Here is a 19447-nt window from a genome sequence, read left to right as displayed (position 1 = left end):
GACCCCCAGGCAGGGCTGGCCCTGCGGGGACCCCCCCACCCCATCCCGCACCCCCCTGACAGTGCTAGGGCTGGTCCCTGGGTCCGGTGGTCCTGCCAGCCCCTCCCAGCGCTGCCCACCCCAGCCCTGCCCAGCCACGGGGCCGGGTCGCACGGGGCCGGTGGGGAGAGGATGTGAGCTGGGAAGATGCAACTTGACATTTCCAGGCCACAGAGACGATGTGGAATTCAGGCAGACAAAAAAAAAAAAAAAAAAAAAAAAAAGAAAAAAGCCGGGATCCCATGAGCCCCCCGCGCGGGCGGCACTGATGGCGTCTGCGGGACTGGCGCGGTGCAGTCCCGGTGCGGGGTCCCGTGCCACGCACTCCCTGGCACACGCGTGTGCACAATGCGGGGACCACCCGCTGCGCCCACCGCCCCAGCACCGAAGGCACAGCCCCCCCCAGGAGGGGACGGACATGGTGGCACCCGGCCGGCACCCCACGGGCCCCCCGTGGGGGACATCCCCGAGGGCAGCGCTGCCCTCGTCCCCATGACAGCGGGGAGCCCCCAGCCACCATGTGCTGCAACAGCCGAACCAGCCCAGGGGACGCAGCCAGTGCCTGCTGCTCCCCAAAACCATGGGACGTGCCTGCTCCCCCTCCCGCACCCCAAAATCCCGTGGGACATGCCCACTGCCCCCCAGGATCACCCCTCTCCCCCAACTATCACCAGGACCGCCCGGGAGGTCCCCGAGCCCCCCCAGGACAAGCCCCGTCCCCCCACCCCGGCGTAGCCCCAGCCGTGGCGGGGGTGCGCTGCAGCTGGGGTGCCAGCCCCCGGCGCGGGGTGCAGCCAGGCAGGGGTTAAGCGCTCCCCGGCTCCTCCGGGATGTTTGCGAATGTTTTTCTGCAGCAGGAGCCAAGCGAACCAGTCAAACAGGATATTAAAGGCCGGGCCCGGCGGGGGAGCCCGCCCCGCCGGCCCCTGCGCCCCAAAAAAGGCCCCACTGCAGCCCGCTTTCCCCCGGGGCCGGGGTGCTGTGGGGAGAAACCCTGGCCAGGGGCACCCACACCCCCCCCGCACCCTAGAGCTAAGCCGAGGAGGGGTCCCACTGGGGTTGGTGGGGCTTGTGGGGGGGTGACGGATGAGGGGTCGGGGGTCCCCAGCTTGGCTGTGCCACCGGCCACTCGCCGAAGGTCATGGGTGCAGATGGACCCAGGGAGGGGGGACAACGGGGACAAAGCCACCCACGACGCTCGTCCCCCAACACAACAGGGACGGGCGAGCGCGCCAGCATGGAGGCGAGCAGGCGGGGCTCAGAGGCGAGCGTGCAGCGTGGGATACAAGCGTGCGGGGTGGGATACGAGCACGTGGGGTGGGATACGAGCGTGCAGGGTGGGATACGAGCCTGCGGGGTATGCAGGCGAGCGTGTGGGGTGGGATACGGGCGTGCAGGGTGGGATACGAGTGTGCAGGGTGGGATACCAGCGTGCAGGGTACGGAGGCGAGCGTGCGAGGTGGGATACGAGCGTGCGGGGTGGGATACGAGTGTGCGGGGTGCGGAGGCAAGCGACCCGGGCAGCGCTTCCTGGGCGGCACTGAATAAATCACCGCTGCCACTTGAGGGAGCGGAGCCATTAAAGTGACTGAGCGAACGTCGTCTATAATTTATCGCCTCTTTTATATAATTTAAGAACTTCCTCGTGGAGAGCTGCACTCACAAAATGCAGATTTGACAAGATTTTGATGTGCTGGGTGCGGAAGGGGGGGGAGGGGACCCGGTTCCCCCCCCCTCGCGCCGGCGCACGTCGGTAGGCACGGCTGTGCCAGCACCACGGGAATCCCCTGCCACCGCAGCCACCAGCGAAGGGACCACGGTGCCACCGGGAAGGGGAAGGGGCTGCGGGCACAGCCACCCGCCCAGCCAGCGCACCCCAAGAGCCCCTCACGGTGGCATCGGGCCTGGGTGCCCCTCATGCCCCTGCGCCACAGTGGGAGGGCACAGAGAAGCACCCAAAGGTGCTGATCGGGCAGGATGGGTGCAAACCTCCCCTGCTCTCGTGGAGCTGGGTACAGGGGGGGCCGGCTGGGGACACCAGGGACCCCGGTGTCCAAGCTCCCTCCCTTCCCCCAGCCCCATCTCCTCCTGGAACAGGAGGGACCCAGGCATCCTGCCCCCCCCCTTCCCCCCCCCCCCCATACTGAGGAAGCGGAGCCCAGCTGCAGACCAGATGCTGCGGCTCCGCCAGCATCCCTGGGCGAACGCGCCGCCCCCGCCCGCGGCCCCGCCGGCCGCTTCCTGCCTGCACCAAGGGACCCCGGGGCACCCCGAAACCCGGCACCCCGACACCCCGGCGTGGGAAAGCGCCAGCGGGGCCACACCGTGTGCCAGGGCCTGGGGGGGACCCCGGAGTCCAGACTGCCGCTACCCTCGCCAACAACCGGCCGTCGCTCCTGGGCCAGAGCGGGGGATGGCACCCAGGCCTCTGGAACTTGGGGAGGGGGGGGACACACAAGAAGCAAAGCCCCGGCCGGTGGATGCAGCTGCAGGGCCCGGTGCGTCTGGCAGCGCCATGCCAGGCGGGACAGACCCACGGCCACACTGCGGGGCCCGGCACAGCCGGCAGGAGGGTGGGTGCCTGCTCAGGGCTTTCCTGCGGATGAGGATCCCACGTGCCCCAAATTCCTGCGCCTCTGCGGGAGCAAGGTGGGGGAAGGAGGGTCCCGGGAACCCCCAGCCACGGGCTACCTCAGGCCACGCGGTGCCCGGTCCTGCCCATGCGCGACCGGGCACGGCGCTCAGCCTGCCGGACACCACCACCCCGCCTGGTACCCACAGGGCATCCTGCCCAGTGGGCCCAGGGGGTCCCGTCCCCCCACCAGCACCGGGGCCTGGGGTCCCCACCACCCCGACTCACCCATCTGCTGCGCCGCCGCCGCCACCACCCCGTGCCGCAGCGCTGCGCTGGCTACGCACCACCGGCCGGCCCAGGGTGATGGAGCGCAGCTAACGCGAGGCGACGGCGGGGCCACCCCGTGCCTGGCGGGGTGGTGCTCATGCACAACCCAGCCCTACATAAACCCCCGAGACCCCTGCAAAACCCCCAGCACGATGTGGACCCAGGCAGGCAGGGGATGCCTACAGTGGGCTCCCGCAAGCCCCCCGTTGCCATTGGGAACCGCCTGGTGCCTCAGTTTCCCCAGCTGTGTCATGGCAGTATCCCCAGGCCCTGCTGCAGCGGCAGGCAGGCTCCCCGTGCCCCAAAAAGCAGCTCTTGCCCCTGTGCCAGCGAGACGGCGTCCCGCCGGGCAGAGCAGCGTCGGTGCCGGGCCAGCAGCCAGCACCTCGGGGCCAACCCCGCTGGGCACAGCCCAGCCACAGCTGTCTCTGGGGAAACTGAGGCACGGCACGGCCGCCCCCGACACCACCGAGCCGTGCCGCGGGCTGGCACCCCCAGGCTGCGGAGACACGGCACCTCGGTGTGACGTAGGAATTGGGGCACCCTGCCAGGGAGTCCTGCCAGCACCCGCTGCCCACGCGCCTGCCGGGTCACGGTCACCATGACCAGACCCCGGAGGTGCCCTGGCCTGGGTCCACCCACAGCTGCAGCCCACCGGGAGGGAGCTCTGGCCAGGAGGCCCCTCTCCTGGGGGTACAGGGCAGGGACGATGGCCCCCAGCCACACCACTCAGGACAGCATGGCCCCAGTGGGATTAAGGGGGGGGCCTGTGCTAAGGGGACGGCACTAGAGACTGGGACACACAGCCCCTGCCAGGCCCTGCCTGCGCCCTGCCCGCTCTGGGGCTCCAAAGGCAGCACCCCCCCAGAAGCAGCGGGAGCCCCCACGGCAGCCCCGCACCGTCTCCAGCTGCAGACAAAGGCCCCTCGCGCCGCGCTCGATGCCAGCGGAAAGGTCGAGCGGTCCCGAGACAATGGGGGGGAGCGAGACCGCGGGGGCCACGGCCACGCACCCCCGGCCACGGGCACCGCACGCGGCATCGCCACGAGAAGGGCGAACCGGCGGCGGGGAGAGGGGCACGCCAGCCCCCCCAGGGATGAGGCGGTCCCCCAGCCCGCACCCCACGGGAGGGCCCCCGCAGCCCTTATGGGGTGAAAGTCCTACGCAGCCCGGCAGGACTTTCCCCGGGCCGTTATCGCCACCCGCGGCCCCTGGGCACCAGGCCAGGCTGGCCGGCTGCCTACTTGGGGGGGGGGGGGCAGCAGGCACAGGAGCCCCCCTCCAGCCTGCCCAGGCCCCACTCACCCCCCACACCCCACTCGCCCCTGCACGGTGGGCACAAAGCAGGGCCCTGTGTGTCCCCCGTGGGGTGGCAGCCCCCGGGCCGGCTGGCAGCTTGGGGTCTGCTGCTGCCCGCGCCCCTACCTGTGGAGATGCCCCCCCCCCCCCCCTAGTCTGCACAGAGCACGGGGCCTGCCCGTCCCCAAGGACGGTGGGGGACCCACGGGGGACGCTAGGCTGTGACCCCCCCCCCACAAAGGACACAGGGCAGGATCCTGCTAGCCGGATCCCCACACCAGCACCCAGGACACCCCGATCCCCAGCATGGCTGTGGCGGGGGGGGGGGGGTGTCCACGCCAGCGCTCCCCCTCCACCCGTGCAGCAGCAGCAGCAGCAGCAGCAGGCGCAGCGGCTCTGTAGTTAATTGGATTTTGTCGGCGCCCTTATCAGGAGGGAACGAAATTCCCGGAGGAGCCGACGCTGCCGCGGACCCCACTCGCGGGAAGAGGGGGGTGCGGGGGGTGCCCCGCCGGGCCCCCGACGCCCACCCCCACACACACACACACCCCCCCCCAGCCTCGCCGGGCTCAGCCCCGGCCCGGCCGCCTCAGCTCTCGCCGAAATAGGACAAGGGTTGTTTATGGCCGAGCCGCCGGCATCTGCGCAGAGCTCGGCCCGGCGATGGAGCCCGGCACCCCCCCCGCCCGCCATCAGCACCCACCCCCCTGCTCAGCACCCCCGCCCACGGCCAAGCCCCCAGCACCCATCCCAGCGCCCAGCACCCCCCTCCCAACCCCGCAGCCTTCTCTCCCCACCCCCCCCGCCCGGATCAGAGCCGGGTTTGAGGCCGTTCTTTCTCGCCCCCCCCCCCCCCCCCTCCCCGAGCGGGCTCCAGCACCGGCCCGAGGCCACGGTGAGGGGCCCGGCCGCCCCCGGGGGCGCAGGTACCTACAGCGGCCGGAGCTGCTCCAGGGCGGGGGGCGGCGGGGGGTCCCGCGGGGCGCGGGGGGGGCCGCGCTCCGGCAGCAGGCAACCCCGACCCGGCCCGTAGAAATCCATCCGGAGGAAGGGGCCGGGGGGCAGCCCCGCCACCGCCGCGCCCTCGTACATGGCCCGGGGCCGCGGGGGGGGTGGGTGTGTGTGCGGGGGGGGCGGCTCCCCCGATCCGGCGGCGGCGGCGGGGGGGGGCCGGCCCCGGGCGGTCAGCGCCCCCCCCCGCGGCAGCCGGGCCCCCGGGGCGCCCCGCGCCGCTCTGCCATGGCCCCGCCGCGGCTCAGCCGGGGAGCGGGGCCCCGCCGCTCCGCTCCGCGCCCGGGCAGGCGGCGGCGGCGGCGACGGGAGGCGGAGGAGGAGGAGGAGGGGGAGGAGGGGGAGGGGAGGAAGGCGCAGCCCCGCCGGCTCTGCGGCTCCGGCAGCCCCGGTCCCTCCCGACACCAGCCGCCTCCCCACAGCCTTAACCCGCTCCGCGCCGCGGGGCCGCCCCCGTCCTCCCCCGCCGACGCCGCCGACGCCGCCTCCCCTCCCCGGGACGGCCGGCACCGGCCGCACGGGGGGGTACGGCCGCGGTTGGGGAGGGGGGGCGCACGGCGGGGCCGGGGGCTGCCCGGGGCCGGGGCTCATTTGCCTAATGGGATGCGGGTGAACTGCGGGTGAACCCGGCGGGGAAGGGCTCACCTCGCCCTGACCCCCGGCCGCCCCCCCCGGGGGTGCGGGTGCCACCGCACGGGGTCTGGGGGGGGGGGGGGGGGGGGGGGGAAGCGTGTGTGCGCACATGCGTGTGTGCACGGGTGTGCACGCATGGTGCTGCTGCGTGACAGGGTTTGCACGCCCCTGCAGAGGGGCCCACGGGTGCTCCTGCTACACCGTTGCATGAGGGGGGTTGTGCGTGTGCACGGGGCAGCGTGTGCGCGCGCGCACACACGCGTACATTCCTGCTGTACACACGTACGTGTGTGTGACACCATGTCCCCAGCTGAGCGTGCAAACACATACATGTGCGTGTGCACGTCCCCACTGTATCTGTGTGTGCGCGTGTGCACACCCCCGCCGCACACGTGTGCGCTCGCGTGTGGTCCGTGTAGGGCAGAGCACCCCATGCTAACCCTCCCCACTGCGCTGCCCCTGCACACAGGTCCCCACGGGAAGTGACACCCCAAAACCAGGGCCTCTCCCGGGGCCGCCCAAGCGGTTGACGGCACTGCCCACGCAGACCAGCATCATCCCACGCACCACGGCCGGCTCAGCCCCGCTGCCCCCACCCAGACAGGGACGGACCCACGCCGAGGACGGCGGCCACAGGCCAGGCTGGCAGGACGGGCACCGGCGGTGCCGCTTCCCTGACGCGCCGGTAACCTCCCCTCCGCATGGTCTCACCCCCCCACCCTCGCTTCCTGCAGGGCGGCACCACCGGCACAGCCACGCTGCCGGGCCCAGCCCCGGTGAGCTCCACGGCAGGCACGCGGCCTCTGCCACGCCACGGGGGTCCGCTCTGCCCCAGCTCTGCGCTGCCCACCGCAGGCGTGCCCTTAGAGGGAGAGCCCGGGGTGCTGGGCCTATCCGAACCCCTGCCCAGGTCCTGCCACGTGCAAGGGGCAGGAGGAGCACACGCGTGTGCACGGCTGGAAACTGGTGGGAAAATGCAGGCCAGCCTGGCCACGCGCAGCAAGCAGGGAACGTGCATGAGCAGATGCGCGTGTGCACGCGTGTGCGCACACGGCAGTACGCACACGCACAGCAGCGTGCGCACACGCACCCGGATGCTGCGGGCACCCTCCCGCCGGCACGGCCGCACTCTGCACACCCACGCACCCCAGCCTTGCACATGCCGGCAGCCCCCCCCCACCTCCACCCCTGGCCCCAAAGTGAGCAGCCAGGGCCACCCCGCTTTTATTTCCAACCTGCCCCCTCCAAAGAGAGGGGGGGGGTTGGAAAGGGGAGAAAAACAAAACAGAATAAGAAAAAGGCCGGGAGGCGTGTGCGTGTGTATGTGTGTGCAAGTGTGTGCGTGTGTGTCTGCGCAGAGCAGATCAGCAGCGCCTGTTTAAATAATAATAGAAAGTCAAAGGCTTTGCTTAGCCAGCAGGTTTCTGAACAAAAGCCCAGCGCTCCTCCAACTTCCTGCAGCGAACATGACAAATGTCTGCTTTGACTCATTTACCAGCGCTGGAAAGAATGTGGCTGCGACGGAGGGGACGGAGGGGACGCGGGCCGGTGGCACTGCATGGCTCGGCCACGGCACGGCTGTGCCATGCACGCACGCCAGCGGCCGCCCCACCGGGCAGCGCTTCCCGTCCCGCGCCGATGGCAACAGGAAGAAACAGAGATTAAAAAAAAAAACAACCAAAAAAAACCCCAAAGCCTTAATGCAGAAGCCAAGAGGAACTGGGCGAGGGGAGCGCCCCGCACGAAGCCCCGTGGCACCAGGGGGACGAGGACGCCCTGCCATGCGCCCTGTCCCACCGCCACGTCCCACCGCCCCGCCAGCAGCCTGGAGCCACCGGAGTGGGCCCCCCCACCCCCCAACAGCACCCCTCGGCCCCACTTCTTCCTGGCCCCACTCACGTGGGCGGCCGACGCTCCGGGGAACGCAAGATGCCCCCGCAAGCACGATGGAGACCTGGCCACGAAGCCCGTGGGGACACCACGGAGGACACCCTGGCACATTTGGGAGCGCAGCGTCACGGGACGTGGGCAGGGACGCCCGGGACCCCCACGCAAACCCACCCGTCCCAGCCCTGGGAGTAGGGGGGGCCCCGGCCCCTTCCCCCCATCCCCACGCCGGCACCTCGGGGCCCAGCAGCCCCCCTCCCGCCCGCCCACTTCAAAAGACCCCATTTATCCCCTTCAGCGGCTTTTGAGCGCGGCGAATTCCCGGCCGGCGCAGGCGGCTCCCCCCGGCCCCCGTGACAGTGATAGAAAACCTCCGCCGTAATGGGCTTTCCCAGGCGCGGGGGCCCAGCGCCCAGCCCGGCCTCATCAATCTTCCCCGGGTGGGGATGGGGGGGGGACGGGACCGTGGGGGGGTCCCCAGCATCGCACCCCACAGGGGCTCCCCTGCCCCGAGCGGGGCCCCCATAGCCCCGCCACCCTCACCACCCCCCCCGCCCACGGCCCCCGGCCTGCAGGGAGCACGTTTTGCTCATTAATTTTTAAAAATTAATTAATTACGGGGCGCTGCGGGGGAGCGGCTGCGGCGCGGAGGAAACCGGAGCCAGCGGGTAGGGTGACAGGCCGGACCCGGCCGCGGGGGCCCCCCGTCCCGGCAGCCGAGAGCTGGGCTGGGGGGCCCGGCTGCAGGGGGAGGGGGGGGCCGCGCTGGGGTCCCATTTCCCGCAGCCTGGGAACCGGGGCGGAGGGAGGGTCCCCGGTGGGGGTGGCAGCCCAGGGAGACCCTCGCGGGGCGACGGGCGGAAATCCCTTATGGCCCCCCGAGACCCTCCGTGTGGGCCAGCGCTGGGCGAGGGGAGGGGACCCCCAGGGTCAACCGGGCCCCACGGCAGAAGGCCACCGCCGAGCCCCCTGGGGACGGGGATGAGGGCACAGGCGCAGCCCTGGCACCGCCACGCGCACCGCCACGCGTGCGCACACCCGGCACGGGGACACGGGCGGCCGCGTGCGGCGTGCACGCACGGGCGCGCGGGCACGGGCACACGCACAGTGGGCTGGGCGCTGAGCAAACACACGCACGCACACACACACCCCCCCCCCTCACGGCTGCTCAGCCCTGCGCACACTTGCTACACGCATGCACACACACACACACCCCGCCCCAGCTGTGCGCACACGGGCGTGCACACACACGCGCAGGCACAGCTGGCAGCGCACGCGCGCAGCGCCACGGACACGCACGCAGCCAGCTCCACGTGCACATGGATGTGCACACCCCCTTGCACGGGGTGCACGCACGCGCACACCCCCCCCCGCAGCGTCGCACACACGATCACACACATGCACACCCAGCGTGCGAGCGCACGCGTGCCCACACACAGCTCTGAGCCTGGCGAGGCCCCACTCCGGCCCCGGGTGCCCCCCCCCACCGTCCCCTGTTCAGCCCCACATCGGGGCCCAGTGTGGGGCAGGGGGTCCCATTCCCACCCCGCAGGGGAAGCTGCAGCACTTGTGCCGGGGGGGTGGCCGTGCCTGGGGGTCCCCCCAGGGCCATGCCCAGCACCTCTGCTCACTTTCCCTTTGCCGGGTGTTCTCGACTCGCGGCACGAAGGGCCCCACCTGGGACGGCAGCTCCCAGGGCACCCAGGGACACCCACCTCAGGCCAGGGGGGGTGCAACGGGCCCCCCCTGCACCCACGCCCAGGGCGAGTGGGGCAGCCCCCAGCACCACGCACAGATTACAGCAGATCCCATTTCCCCGCACCGAAGACAAAGCACGCAGCACCCCACGGGGCCAGATCCGGCACCAGCAGCCCTCCTGCAGCCCCAGCGCCAGCAGATCCCTGTCCCGACACCCACAGCCCCGGCGGGGCGCCCAGCTGAACCCCGGGGAGGGGGGGCATCTGCACCCCCAGGAGGGCCCAGCCGGATTGGCCCCGGGACCAGGCAGCTGCAGCACATCTGGCGAGGGCAGGCTGGCGGCGGGGCCAGACGCATGTGAGGAGGGGGTGGCCACACCAGGCCCCTCCGTGGCCCCCCAGCCCCGAGTTCCCCCCAGCTGGGACACGGACCCTGGTGTTTCCCTGCCAGCCCCACCACCAGGAGGGCGAGCAGGAGCATCCTGCCTGGGCACACACCAAATACTGTAGGACCTACACAAACAGGACACCCACCAGGCTGTACAGGTGCTGGGGGGGAGGAGGGGGCAGACACAGTGCCCCCACCCCCTGGGATCCCTGAGCACCACAGCAGGGAAGGGCAAGGGGAAACTGAGGCACGATCCACCCAGCAGCCCTGCCTGGCCCCCTGCACATGGCCCCCATCCCCAATGCCAGAGAAGCAAGGGCGGGGGGGGGGGGACAGGACAGGCACCCCCCCCCAGCCGGTTCCCACAACACCGTGCTGCGGGAATGGCCCCAGAGCCAGCGCGGGGGAGGGGCCCCACCCGCCACCACCCAGTCGTTGAACTGGTCCCACTGGGTCCCACCGCCGCCGGGGCGGCTCCGGCGGGGGACAGCGCCCGAGGCCGGCCCTGCCCGGGCCTGCACCGTCCCCCGGGGCCAGGGACGGGTTGGGGGGGGGCCCCCGCCACACCCCGACCCACGGGGGCCTCCCCGACGGCGGGTGCCGCGGGGCACCCATGCCGGCACGGCGCGGGAACGGGCAAGGGCGCCCGTCTGCAGCGGTGCCGGGGATGTTCCGGAAGGGGTCTGGCAGCCGCCCCACGGCACCCAGCGAGGATCCGGGGAAACTGAGGCACGCCGCGAGCCGTGGGCTGGGGTCACGGTGCGGGGAGGACCCCGTCCGGGAGCCCACCTCCCACGGCTCCCAGCTGCCGGCGCGGCGGGGTGGTGATTACCGGGGCCGTGATGGACGACCCTGTCAGGGGGAAATTGAATCAGGAGCAGACGCGATGATTGCCTTCATCGCCTCCCCCACGGGCGGCCCCCGCGCCGCCGGCGAACAAAGAGCCGCCGTGGGGACGCAGCGCGGCACCGGCCTCCCCGGCCCCCTGCCACCACCGAGCCCCCCATCTCCCAGCCCGGCCGCGGTGGGTGCCGGGGACGGTGACAGCCAACGGCCCCTAACCAAGGCCAGCTGGGCCGTTAACAGCCGGGGTATAAACACAGCCATTAACGAAGGCGGCCACACAGCAGCAATTAACTGACACACACCTCGCCGGGTGCCACTGCCCGCTCGTGCCTCAGTTTCCCCAGCGGCACCACTAATGGGGACACATGGGGAGAAGCACCCAGCGCTCGCTTCCCACTGGACAAGGAGCCGATGCCCCCCAAACCAAGGTCCCCACGGGTGGCGATGAGGTGGCTGGCAGCAGGGAGACCCCCACCCTCACCGGTGCCACCGCCCTGGGGCCGTTTACAGACCAGTGCCGGAACAGCAGCCTGGGGGTGGCACCTGTGTCCCACACTGGGGACAGACCCTGGCACAGAGGGGTCCCCACGCGCCCCAACCCCAGTACCAGGGGTCCCACAACCCCCCCCAACGGTGCCACGGTACTCACTGGCAGGCGACGGGGTGCTGTATCCGCTGACGGGCAGCTGGTGCTGGATGCCGGCCAGCGTGCTGGGCGGCGAAAGCCCCCCCAGCATGTGGGGGAAGAAGAAGGCGTAGGGGGGCACGGGGTAACCGTTGAGGTGCCCCCCTCCGGGCGTGGGGCAGGAGCTGCTGTTGCTAGCCATGGCGGGGGTCTCCGTTGCAGGGCAGGGGCTCTCAGATGCTGGGCACGGGGGCCGAGCAGAGCATGGGGCCCACGGGCGACCCGCTGCCCGGCGGCTGTCCTCGCTGGCGGCGCTGGCTCCCGCGACACTGAGGGGGGGAGTAGAGAAGGGGGGGGTTAGCAGAGGGGCTGGGATGCCTGGCCCCCGCCCCGATGGGGCACCCACCCACCGTGCCTCAGTTTCCCCAGATACCACCACCCGCCCCCCCAAAAGGGGCCGCATCCCCTCCCGGCCCCAGGAGGGCGCAGCCGGCCGGGCGCAGCGCTCCCCACGAGATTAACGACAATCCCCCAGATTAACGACACCGGGACCGGCGGGGCCCGGCAGGCACAGGTCGCTAATCCCGGCTTAGCGGGCGAGGGGGCAGGGGACGGGGGGACGGTGTGGGGACACTGTGGCCCCACAGGGCAGCCCCTTAGGCCAGGCGTCATGCAACGGCCCCAAACCCGCTCCCCCAAGCCTGCCTTGGGAGCAGGGGCGCACGGGTGGGGGGTCCCAGGATGGCAGCACCCCTTGGCCCAGCCTGGGGGGCTGCGAGGCAGCTGGGGGGGGCAGGGGACAGGCACACCGAGGTCCCCTGAGGACAGCGGCTCCGCTCCAGCCCAGCTCTCTGCTGTCACGGCTGCGCGCCCCCGCCGGCTCCGCTCCCCCCAACGCCCGCGCCGAGGGCAAGGGGGCTCAGCCAACCGGCCCCCGGGGCAGGAGGGGGCTCACCCACCCCACCCCCAACCCCGAGACTGGCACCCGGAGGGGGGTGTCAGCCTGGCCGCCTGCCACAGGGCCGGGCTCTGCCCTTCGAGGCGCAGCCACCGCCATGTGCCGGGTTGCGCCGGCAGCTCCCACACCAACCCGGTGGGGCACGGACCCCACGGCCCGGGCCAGGCCGGGGGGTGGCGGTGGGAAGGGGGGCACGGGGCTTTCACAATCCCGGGCTGGCTGTTTATTTAAGCGCTGGCGCGGGGCCCGGCGGGGGCTGTTTATTTGCCGAGAGTGCTGGCTCCCGGCCCCGCGGAGGCGGAAAAGGATCCAGAGGAACAAGGCTGGGCCGCCCGGCGAGGCGCTGGGGAGGGGCTGGGCCGGGCACAGCCCTGCCTGTGTGTCCCCCCCCCCAGCACCCAGCTGGGTGCACCCACTGGAGACCAGACCCCCCATCCCGCCAGCTCACACCAGCACCCACAGCCCCGCTGCTGCCCCCCACCCGTGGGGACCCACTGGAGCATCCACGGGGAGATCCATGGTCCAGCTGCCCCCAGGGTGGGCACCCAGCAGTGGCTGGGGTGGGGGTCACGTCACCCTCCCCCCCCCCCGCCGGCACAGGGCGCCCTGCCAGGTGCTGCAGCGCGTGCGGGATTCCCACGGGCACTGCCGGGGCACGGTGCCGGATGCCAGGTCAGCATCCGTCCCGGGCACAGGGGCCACGGCTCAGCCCCGGATAGGGGATGGCCCTCCCATGGGGTCCCCACATGGGGCTACAGGGACCCCACCCCCCCCAGTGTGGGGGGGCTGCCCGGGACACCCCCCAAGTCAGGCCGTGGCCCCCGAGCCGCGCTGGCCGGGGGGAGCAGGGGGGAGGGAGGCGCGGGAAGAACTGTTTATGTTTGCCGGTGCCAAGTGCTCGCTGGGCACCGCGCCAGCCACGCCGGGGCCCAATTACTCAACCCGCTCCCGCTCCCCCCCCCCTCAACCCCCCCCCCCCCCCCCACTGCCGGCCCTGGGACCGAGCGAGGCCAGCACCGCCGGGCTGGCCACCGTGCACCCCGAACCTGGCAGGCGGCTGCTGGCCCCTTCCCAACACCCCAGGGGACCAGCAGCGGCCAGGAGGGTGCAGGGAGTCCGGCCAACCCCGCTCCCGTGGGTCCCCGTGGGCAGAAGGAGCTGCAGCCCAGAGGAGCCCCCACGGGCCCCCCGTGCCGGCACAGACCCCGGCCCGTGGCTGCTCCCCAACTGGGGGGCCCTGGGCATCCTGAACAGGCCCTGCTCCCAAAGCGCCCCAGGCCAGCGGCGTGGGGCAAGGGGCTATGCAGCCCATCGGGGGGTGTGTGGGGGGGCCTGTGCTCACCCTCCCCGGCGCCTTTTCCTCCAGTCCCCGGCAGGAGCTGGACGGAGCCCGGAGCTTCCTGGAATCCAGCGCCTCGTTCCAGCCCCACAGAAAACACGGCCGCGGGGCCCGGGCCAAATCCCAGCCACGAGGAACCTCCCGCCCAGGCCGGGGGCGGCCCCCGGGAGCGGACGGACGGACAGACGCCCGGACGCCCGGATCCAAGCGGTTCCCAGGGCCAGCAGCAGCACGGTTTGGGGGGGGACCCACGGCTCCCCGAGCTACCTTCCGACCACGACCCCAACCATGACCACCCTACGCACCCAGACAGGCTGGCCCGCAAGAGACCCCGACCAAAAACGCAGCCCTCCCCAGTTGTGACCCCAGGCTGGATTCACTGCACACACCCAAGCAGGGCCGCATCCTGCTCCCCTGCGCCTGGCATGGCCAGCGCGGCTAACCACAGAGCAGCAGGGATTGCACCGGGACAGCGACACCCACCTCCCCAGCGGCCGTCCCCAGCCCTGCCCGTCGAGGGGGCCAAGCAGCACCCCCCCATTCCCACCCCACGGGCTCCCCGAACCCCCTGGTGCAGGCAGCACCCCCAGCCCCGGTGCCCATGTCACACCACCAAACCCAGCCACGCTTCCTGCCGGGGCACTCACCGATGGCAGTGCCAGCGCCCGGATGTGACACGCCAGCGAGCGGGGGCACCGCCCTGCGTGTGTGTGTCGTGTCCCCCCCCCCCCCCAGCACCGTGGGGGCAAGCGGGGCCAGGGTTGCTGTGGGGTACCTGGCGGGGCAGTGGGCAGTGACCGAGCCCTTCCTGTCATGCCTGCGGGCACCGCGCTCCCGGCCGCAGCTTCCCCTTGCCGCTCTCGATTCCTGGGCGGCCAGGTTTCAGTTCAGCCACGGCCCCCTGCCACCCTGGACTCCGTCACCCTGGTCCCCTGCCACCCCAGAGCCCACGGCCCCAGCCCCCTGCCAGCCCACTCTGCTCCCCAAACCTGGCAGGGGTGGCTGCTGCCCACGTCCCCCATCCTCACCGGACAGGTCACTGGGATACCCCAGTGCCAGGCCGCCCCTGCGGGCGCATGGGCAGAGGGAGGGGGTGCTGTGCCCCCGCCCGGTGCGGGGGGAGCAGGGTGGCCCAGCTCCGCTGGCAGCCTCCCGGGCAGGGCAGGAAGCACCCACGAAGCTGCTGTGCGGTCACAGCCTGCGGTTTCCTCGCTGCTGTCGGCACCCAGCCCAGGGCGGCCTCACACGCGAGGCCGAGAGCCCGGCTGCCCCCCCCCCCGCTGCCACTGCCCCCCCGGTCCCCCGTCCCCATCCCCAGCTCCCCCTGGGCCAGCCAGCGCCGTGCAGGGGGTGTGAGGTGCCCCCCTGGCAGGGCCACCGAGCGAGACCCCCTCCCCGTAGCCCCGAAGCATCTCGGCCGTGAGTCACCGTCACGTTTCTCACGTCCCCGGGCAGGTGTGAATCATGCCCCAGCCCTGCGGCAGGGCCAGAGCCGCCGGCGGCACACGCTCGGCACAGGCAGCGTGCACCCAGCCCCAGTTCGAGGGGACCTGGGGGTCCCGGGGCCGGTGTGGGCCTCAGGACCCGCATGCCGCTCCCAAGGGCCAGCGGCACACCCGGGGGCTCGCTCAGCCCCACGCAGGTCCCCGGGCGGTGCCGATGTCGTCACACCCTGCAGGCCAGCGGCAACCCAGGCCCGGCCACCACCGCGGACACGGGGCCAGGGACATCGCGCTGGCCAGCAGGGACGGCGTCCTTGCCGGCGGCGATGGTGTTCGTGCTGGTCTCCTCATGCCGTGGGGGCACAGCGGCACCCAAGGGAGCGGCTGCTGACCCCGCAGCGTGGGTCCTCCCCCCCGGCACCCCCACATCCCACTGCCGGCTGGGAGCCACAAACTGAAATTCCACCTGTCGCGGCCGGGCCAGCTCCGGTTACGCCGGGAACGCGCCGCTCCGGTTACACCTCCCGCACCCGCCGCCAGACGCGCCATTCTTCTGCAGGAACAGGTGCCCCGGCCCCCACCACGGCCCCTGGGATGGGCACGACCGTGCCGCGCCGCCGCCGGCACCAGCACTACCGCAGCCCGGCTGCCCCGTGGGTGCCGGCTCACTGGATCCTGGAAGGAGCAGGCCAGTCCGGCTCAGCCCCTCGCACCGCAGGACAGCCCCGCAGCACCCTGGGGACCCCCACCCGCACCCTGGCACCCCCAGGCCCAGCCCGGCCCCCACCCTGCGATACAGCCCTGACCCTCAGGACCAGCCCAGGGAACCGCAGGTCCCGCAGCCCTGCCTGCTGCCGGTGGGGGGTCACGGTCCCAGAGTGCCCCATCCCGGTTCCCCGCCAGCTCCCGGGAAGCGGTGGGATTGTGCCACGGCAGCCGCTCGCAGCAGTCCCCGGTTGTTTTTAGCCCTGGATGCGGCGCACAGCCGGCGCCCTGGGAACGGCGTGCCGGGAACAGCGCGGCCCCAGACAGCCCTTTCTGGCTCGGCGACAGCCGGCAGACAAGTGCAGCTGGCTGCGCCGCCGGCCCGCGGCACGGGGCCGCTCGGGACACGGTGCCCGGGGCCGGCGTGGGTGGACTCAACGGGCAGGCAGCCGCTCGACACCCCCAGACACCGGGATGTGGTGGCACCGCGCTCCTGGCCTGGGCAGGCTCCTAGGGGCTGGGAGCCGGACGGGCAGGACCAGGACCTGGCATAACCTGGGCAGCCGAACCACCCTGGGCCGCGGGCACCACGACCCACCGTGCCACAACCGGGCCGGCTGCAGGAGGGCGTGCAGACGCGTGCCACTGCCGCGTTCCCCTGTCACAGCCCGGCAGCCGTGGCTCAGCCGGGGACAGCGGAGGCTGGGGCGGGCGCACGCGGCCCCTCGCTGGGCCCTGCCACGAGCCACCCCCCCCCCCCAGCTCCCCCCCAACCCCCCCCCCCCGCTAAGCTGCCTCCAGCCGCAGGGAGATTAACCCATTTTCCGTAATCAGCACATGTGTCACCGCAGATATGATCGCAGCCCCCCCACGCCTGCCGGCACCACAGCCCTTCCCTCCAAGCCCCGGGGCTGGCAATGCCACGGGGGGCCCTGCTGCACAGGGGTGCCATGGGGGGGCTCCGGGCACGTGCCGTGAGGCCCCCAGAGCTTCGCCAGCCGAGGGCCCCCCTGAAGTGCTGCAACAGCACCCCAAAAAGGGCCAGGGGACCCCGGAATCCAGCCACCCCCTCGGTGGCAGCGCTGGCATCGGCACGGGTCCTTGCCGGGGCAGGTGGCCGGCGCAGCCGAGTGTGGCACGTTGACACGCCAAAGCCTCCTGGTTATAAATAGAGCCGGAGCCGTGGAGCTGGTGAATCCCGGTGCTGCAGGGCAGGCGGCGGCACGGGCCCTCCCCAGGCTCGGCGGCTGCGACACCGCTCCCGGCAAGGGGACCGAGCGGCAGGGACCGAGCGGCGGGTGTGCAAGGACAGCCGGGCGAAGCCGGGTAGCCCGGCTGGGGTGGGGCACCCACAGGCACCGGGCAGTTTGGACCGGGGCACGGGGCTCTGCCCTCCTCCCTGGCCGTGTCACCCGGGGAGCGGGGGCCACGAGCGGTGGACGAGGGGACCGGGCACCCGCCGGCATTCCCGGTGCGAGCATCCGCGGGGCCACGCGCGTCCCCGCGCCGCAGCAAGGTCACCCCCAAGGGCAGGGCGCGGGGGCCCACGGGTGACATATGGCCCGGGAGCGGTGGCCGCGGGGCCGCTAAGCCACCGAGCCGTCACCCGCTAATCCCGGCACGGAGGCCGGCGCTTGGGGCACCGCACCCAGAGCCGCTGGCCGGCGCCTGCCCGGCCCCCCTGAGCGGCGGGACTGGTGGGGAGCGGTGTGACCACCGCGGGGAAGCACCCCTGTCCCCCTGTGTCACCGCCCCCCCCCCCACCCCGAGCTCGCTGGGCTGCGGGACGGCCCCCACCACCCAACGAGGTCAAAGGTCAGAGGCACAGATTTAGGGGACACCCTGGCTCCAGCGGGCAAGGGGGCCTCAGCCCCAGCCCTCCGCCCCCCGCCCCCCCCCCCGCGGTCTGGGGCACCGCTGCCCATCCCCGGGGGGCTCCCCCCACCCACGGGGCCGCGGACAGAGGGGGGGGGGGGGCACACACACAACAACACACGCCCGGTGGGCCCCCCCCCCCACTCTCCCCTCCGCCGCCAGGAGCCCGCGGGGGCTCCGCCGCCCCCGGGCATCTGCCGCGGCGGGGAAGGCGGCGACCGGCGCCCCCCGCCCGCCCCCCCCAGCCCCGGCCCCGCCGCCGCGCCAGCGCCCTGTCAGCCGCGGAGAGCGATGGCTTCCTCCGCCCGCCGGCCAGGAAACGGCGCAGACGCCGCTCCCGCCCCCCCCCCCCCCCCGGACCCCGGCCTCGGGGCCCCGGTCTCCGCCGGCGTCTCCCCCCCCCCCCCCCCGTCCGCTCCCCGCGCTCCGGGCCCCGCTCACCCGACGGGTCCCGCCGTCCGCGCCCCGGTGCGTGTGTGTGTTGTCCCCCCGCACCCCGAAAAGGGGAAGCTGCCCCGGCCCCCCCCTCACCCGCCCCCGCCGGGGAGGGGAAGGCGGACGGCGAGGGGGGGGGGACGGGGGACGTGGCTTCGCGTACCGGCGGCCCGGGGCGGGGGGGGGGGGCCGGTGATCCCGGGAGGGGGCAGCTCTAGCACCGCGGTCCGTGGCGGTATCCCGGACCCCCCCGGGGTGGGGGACCGCAGCTCGGCGCGTCGGGGGTGCCCCGAACCCTCAGCGGGGGGGGGCAGCGCAGCCGCTTGGGAGCGTCCAGCCAGCCGGTCCCGGGAGGGGGGGAACCTCAGCACCGGTTACCGGAGGGGGGGTGGGGGGGGGGGGGGGGGGGGAAACAGCACCGCCAAGGCCAGGAGTGGGGGGGGGGGGCAAAGCCACGATCCGGACCCGGGCCGGGGGACAACGCTGCCCGTCTGGGGCTCAGGGCAGCCACAGCCAGGCGGGGGCCCTCCCCCCCCCCGCGGGGACCCCATCATGGAGACTGAGCGAGGGGGATCCCCAGGATTTCCCCCCCTCTCCTCCCTTACCGGAGGGGGATCCCCAGCACCGCCTCCCGGAAGGGGGACCCCCCCCCCACCCCCCTAGGACCCCCAAGAAACCCCTCCCGGGGCAGGACCCCCAGCAGCCCCTCCCGGGGCGGAGACACCCCACCCCCCCCCAACCCACCACGGGGCGGGGGGGACGACGACGACGGGGGTGTCCCGGCTGCACGGCGGGACAGCACCCACCACCCTCACCCGGTCCTCGGCCCCCCGGGAGGACACCCCCCCCCCCCCCGCCCCGCCACCGGCACGACGCAGCGGATCCCCCCCCCCCCCCCCCCCCCCCCGCCCAGCACCGGGGAGGCGGTACCGGAGCCGCGGCAAGAGCCTCCCTCCCCCACCACGGGGGCCCACTCGTTTACCTGATCCCGGCGACCGTCACCCCGAAATCCTTAAAACCGAGAAGCTCCCGGTGGCGGTTGCATGGCGGAGGAAGAAGAGGCACGGGGAAAGACCCGGCCTGGGAGGTTGAGGAGAGGGGAGAGGAGGGGGGGGGGGGGAAGGGAAAGGGGGGGGGGAAAAGGGGGAAGGGGGGGTTAACGGGATTGGGGGGGGGGGTAGAGGGAGCTTAACGAGCGGCGGCCGCGGCCATTGCGAGTCATGTGCTCGCGGGGAAACTTTACCCGGGGCTGGGCCGGGCGGGGCGGCGGCGGCGGCGGCGGCGGAGGGCGGGGGGGGGGAGCGAGGGAGGACGCCCCGCCCCTCCCGCCGGCCACGCCCTCGCCCCGCCCCTCCCGCCAATGGGG

General features: G+C 73.1%; 1 protein-coding gene across 1 annotated transcript in view; it reads right to left on the bottom strand.

Moving 5' to 3' along the window:
* RARA (retinoic acid receptor alpha) overlaps positions 1 to 19447 on the bottom strand; it is a 36411-nt gene that overhangs the window by 3526 nt on the left and 13438 nt on the right. The window contains 1 exon segment of the mRNA XM_049801421.1: positions 11352 to 11656. Coding sequence (XP_049657378.1) covers positions 11352 to 11529 — 178 coding nt within the window. The 5' untranslated portion in view covers positions 11530 to 11656.

This window comes from Accipiter gentilis, chromosome 5 (genome assembly GCF_929443795.1).
Source record: "Accipiter gentilis chromosome 5, bAccGen1.1, whole genome shotgun sequence".
Classification (NCBI taxonomy): Eukaryota; Metazoa; Chordata; class Aves; order Accipitriformes; family Accipitridae; genus Astur; species Astur gentilis.
The sequence above is the reverse complement of the archived record's forward strand: the minus strand, read 5'-3'. Positions and strand labels throughout refer to the sequence as shown.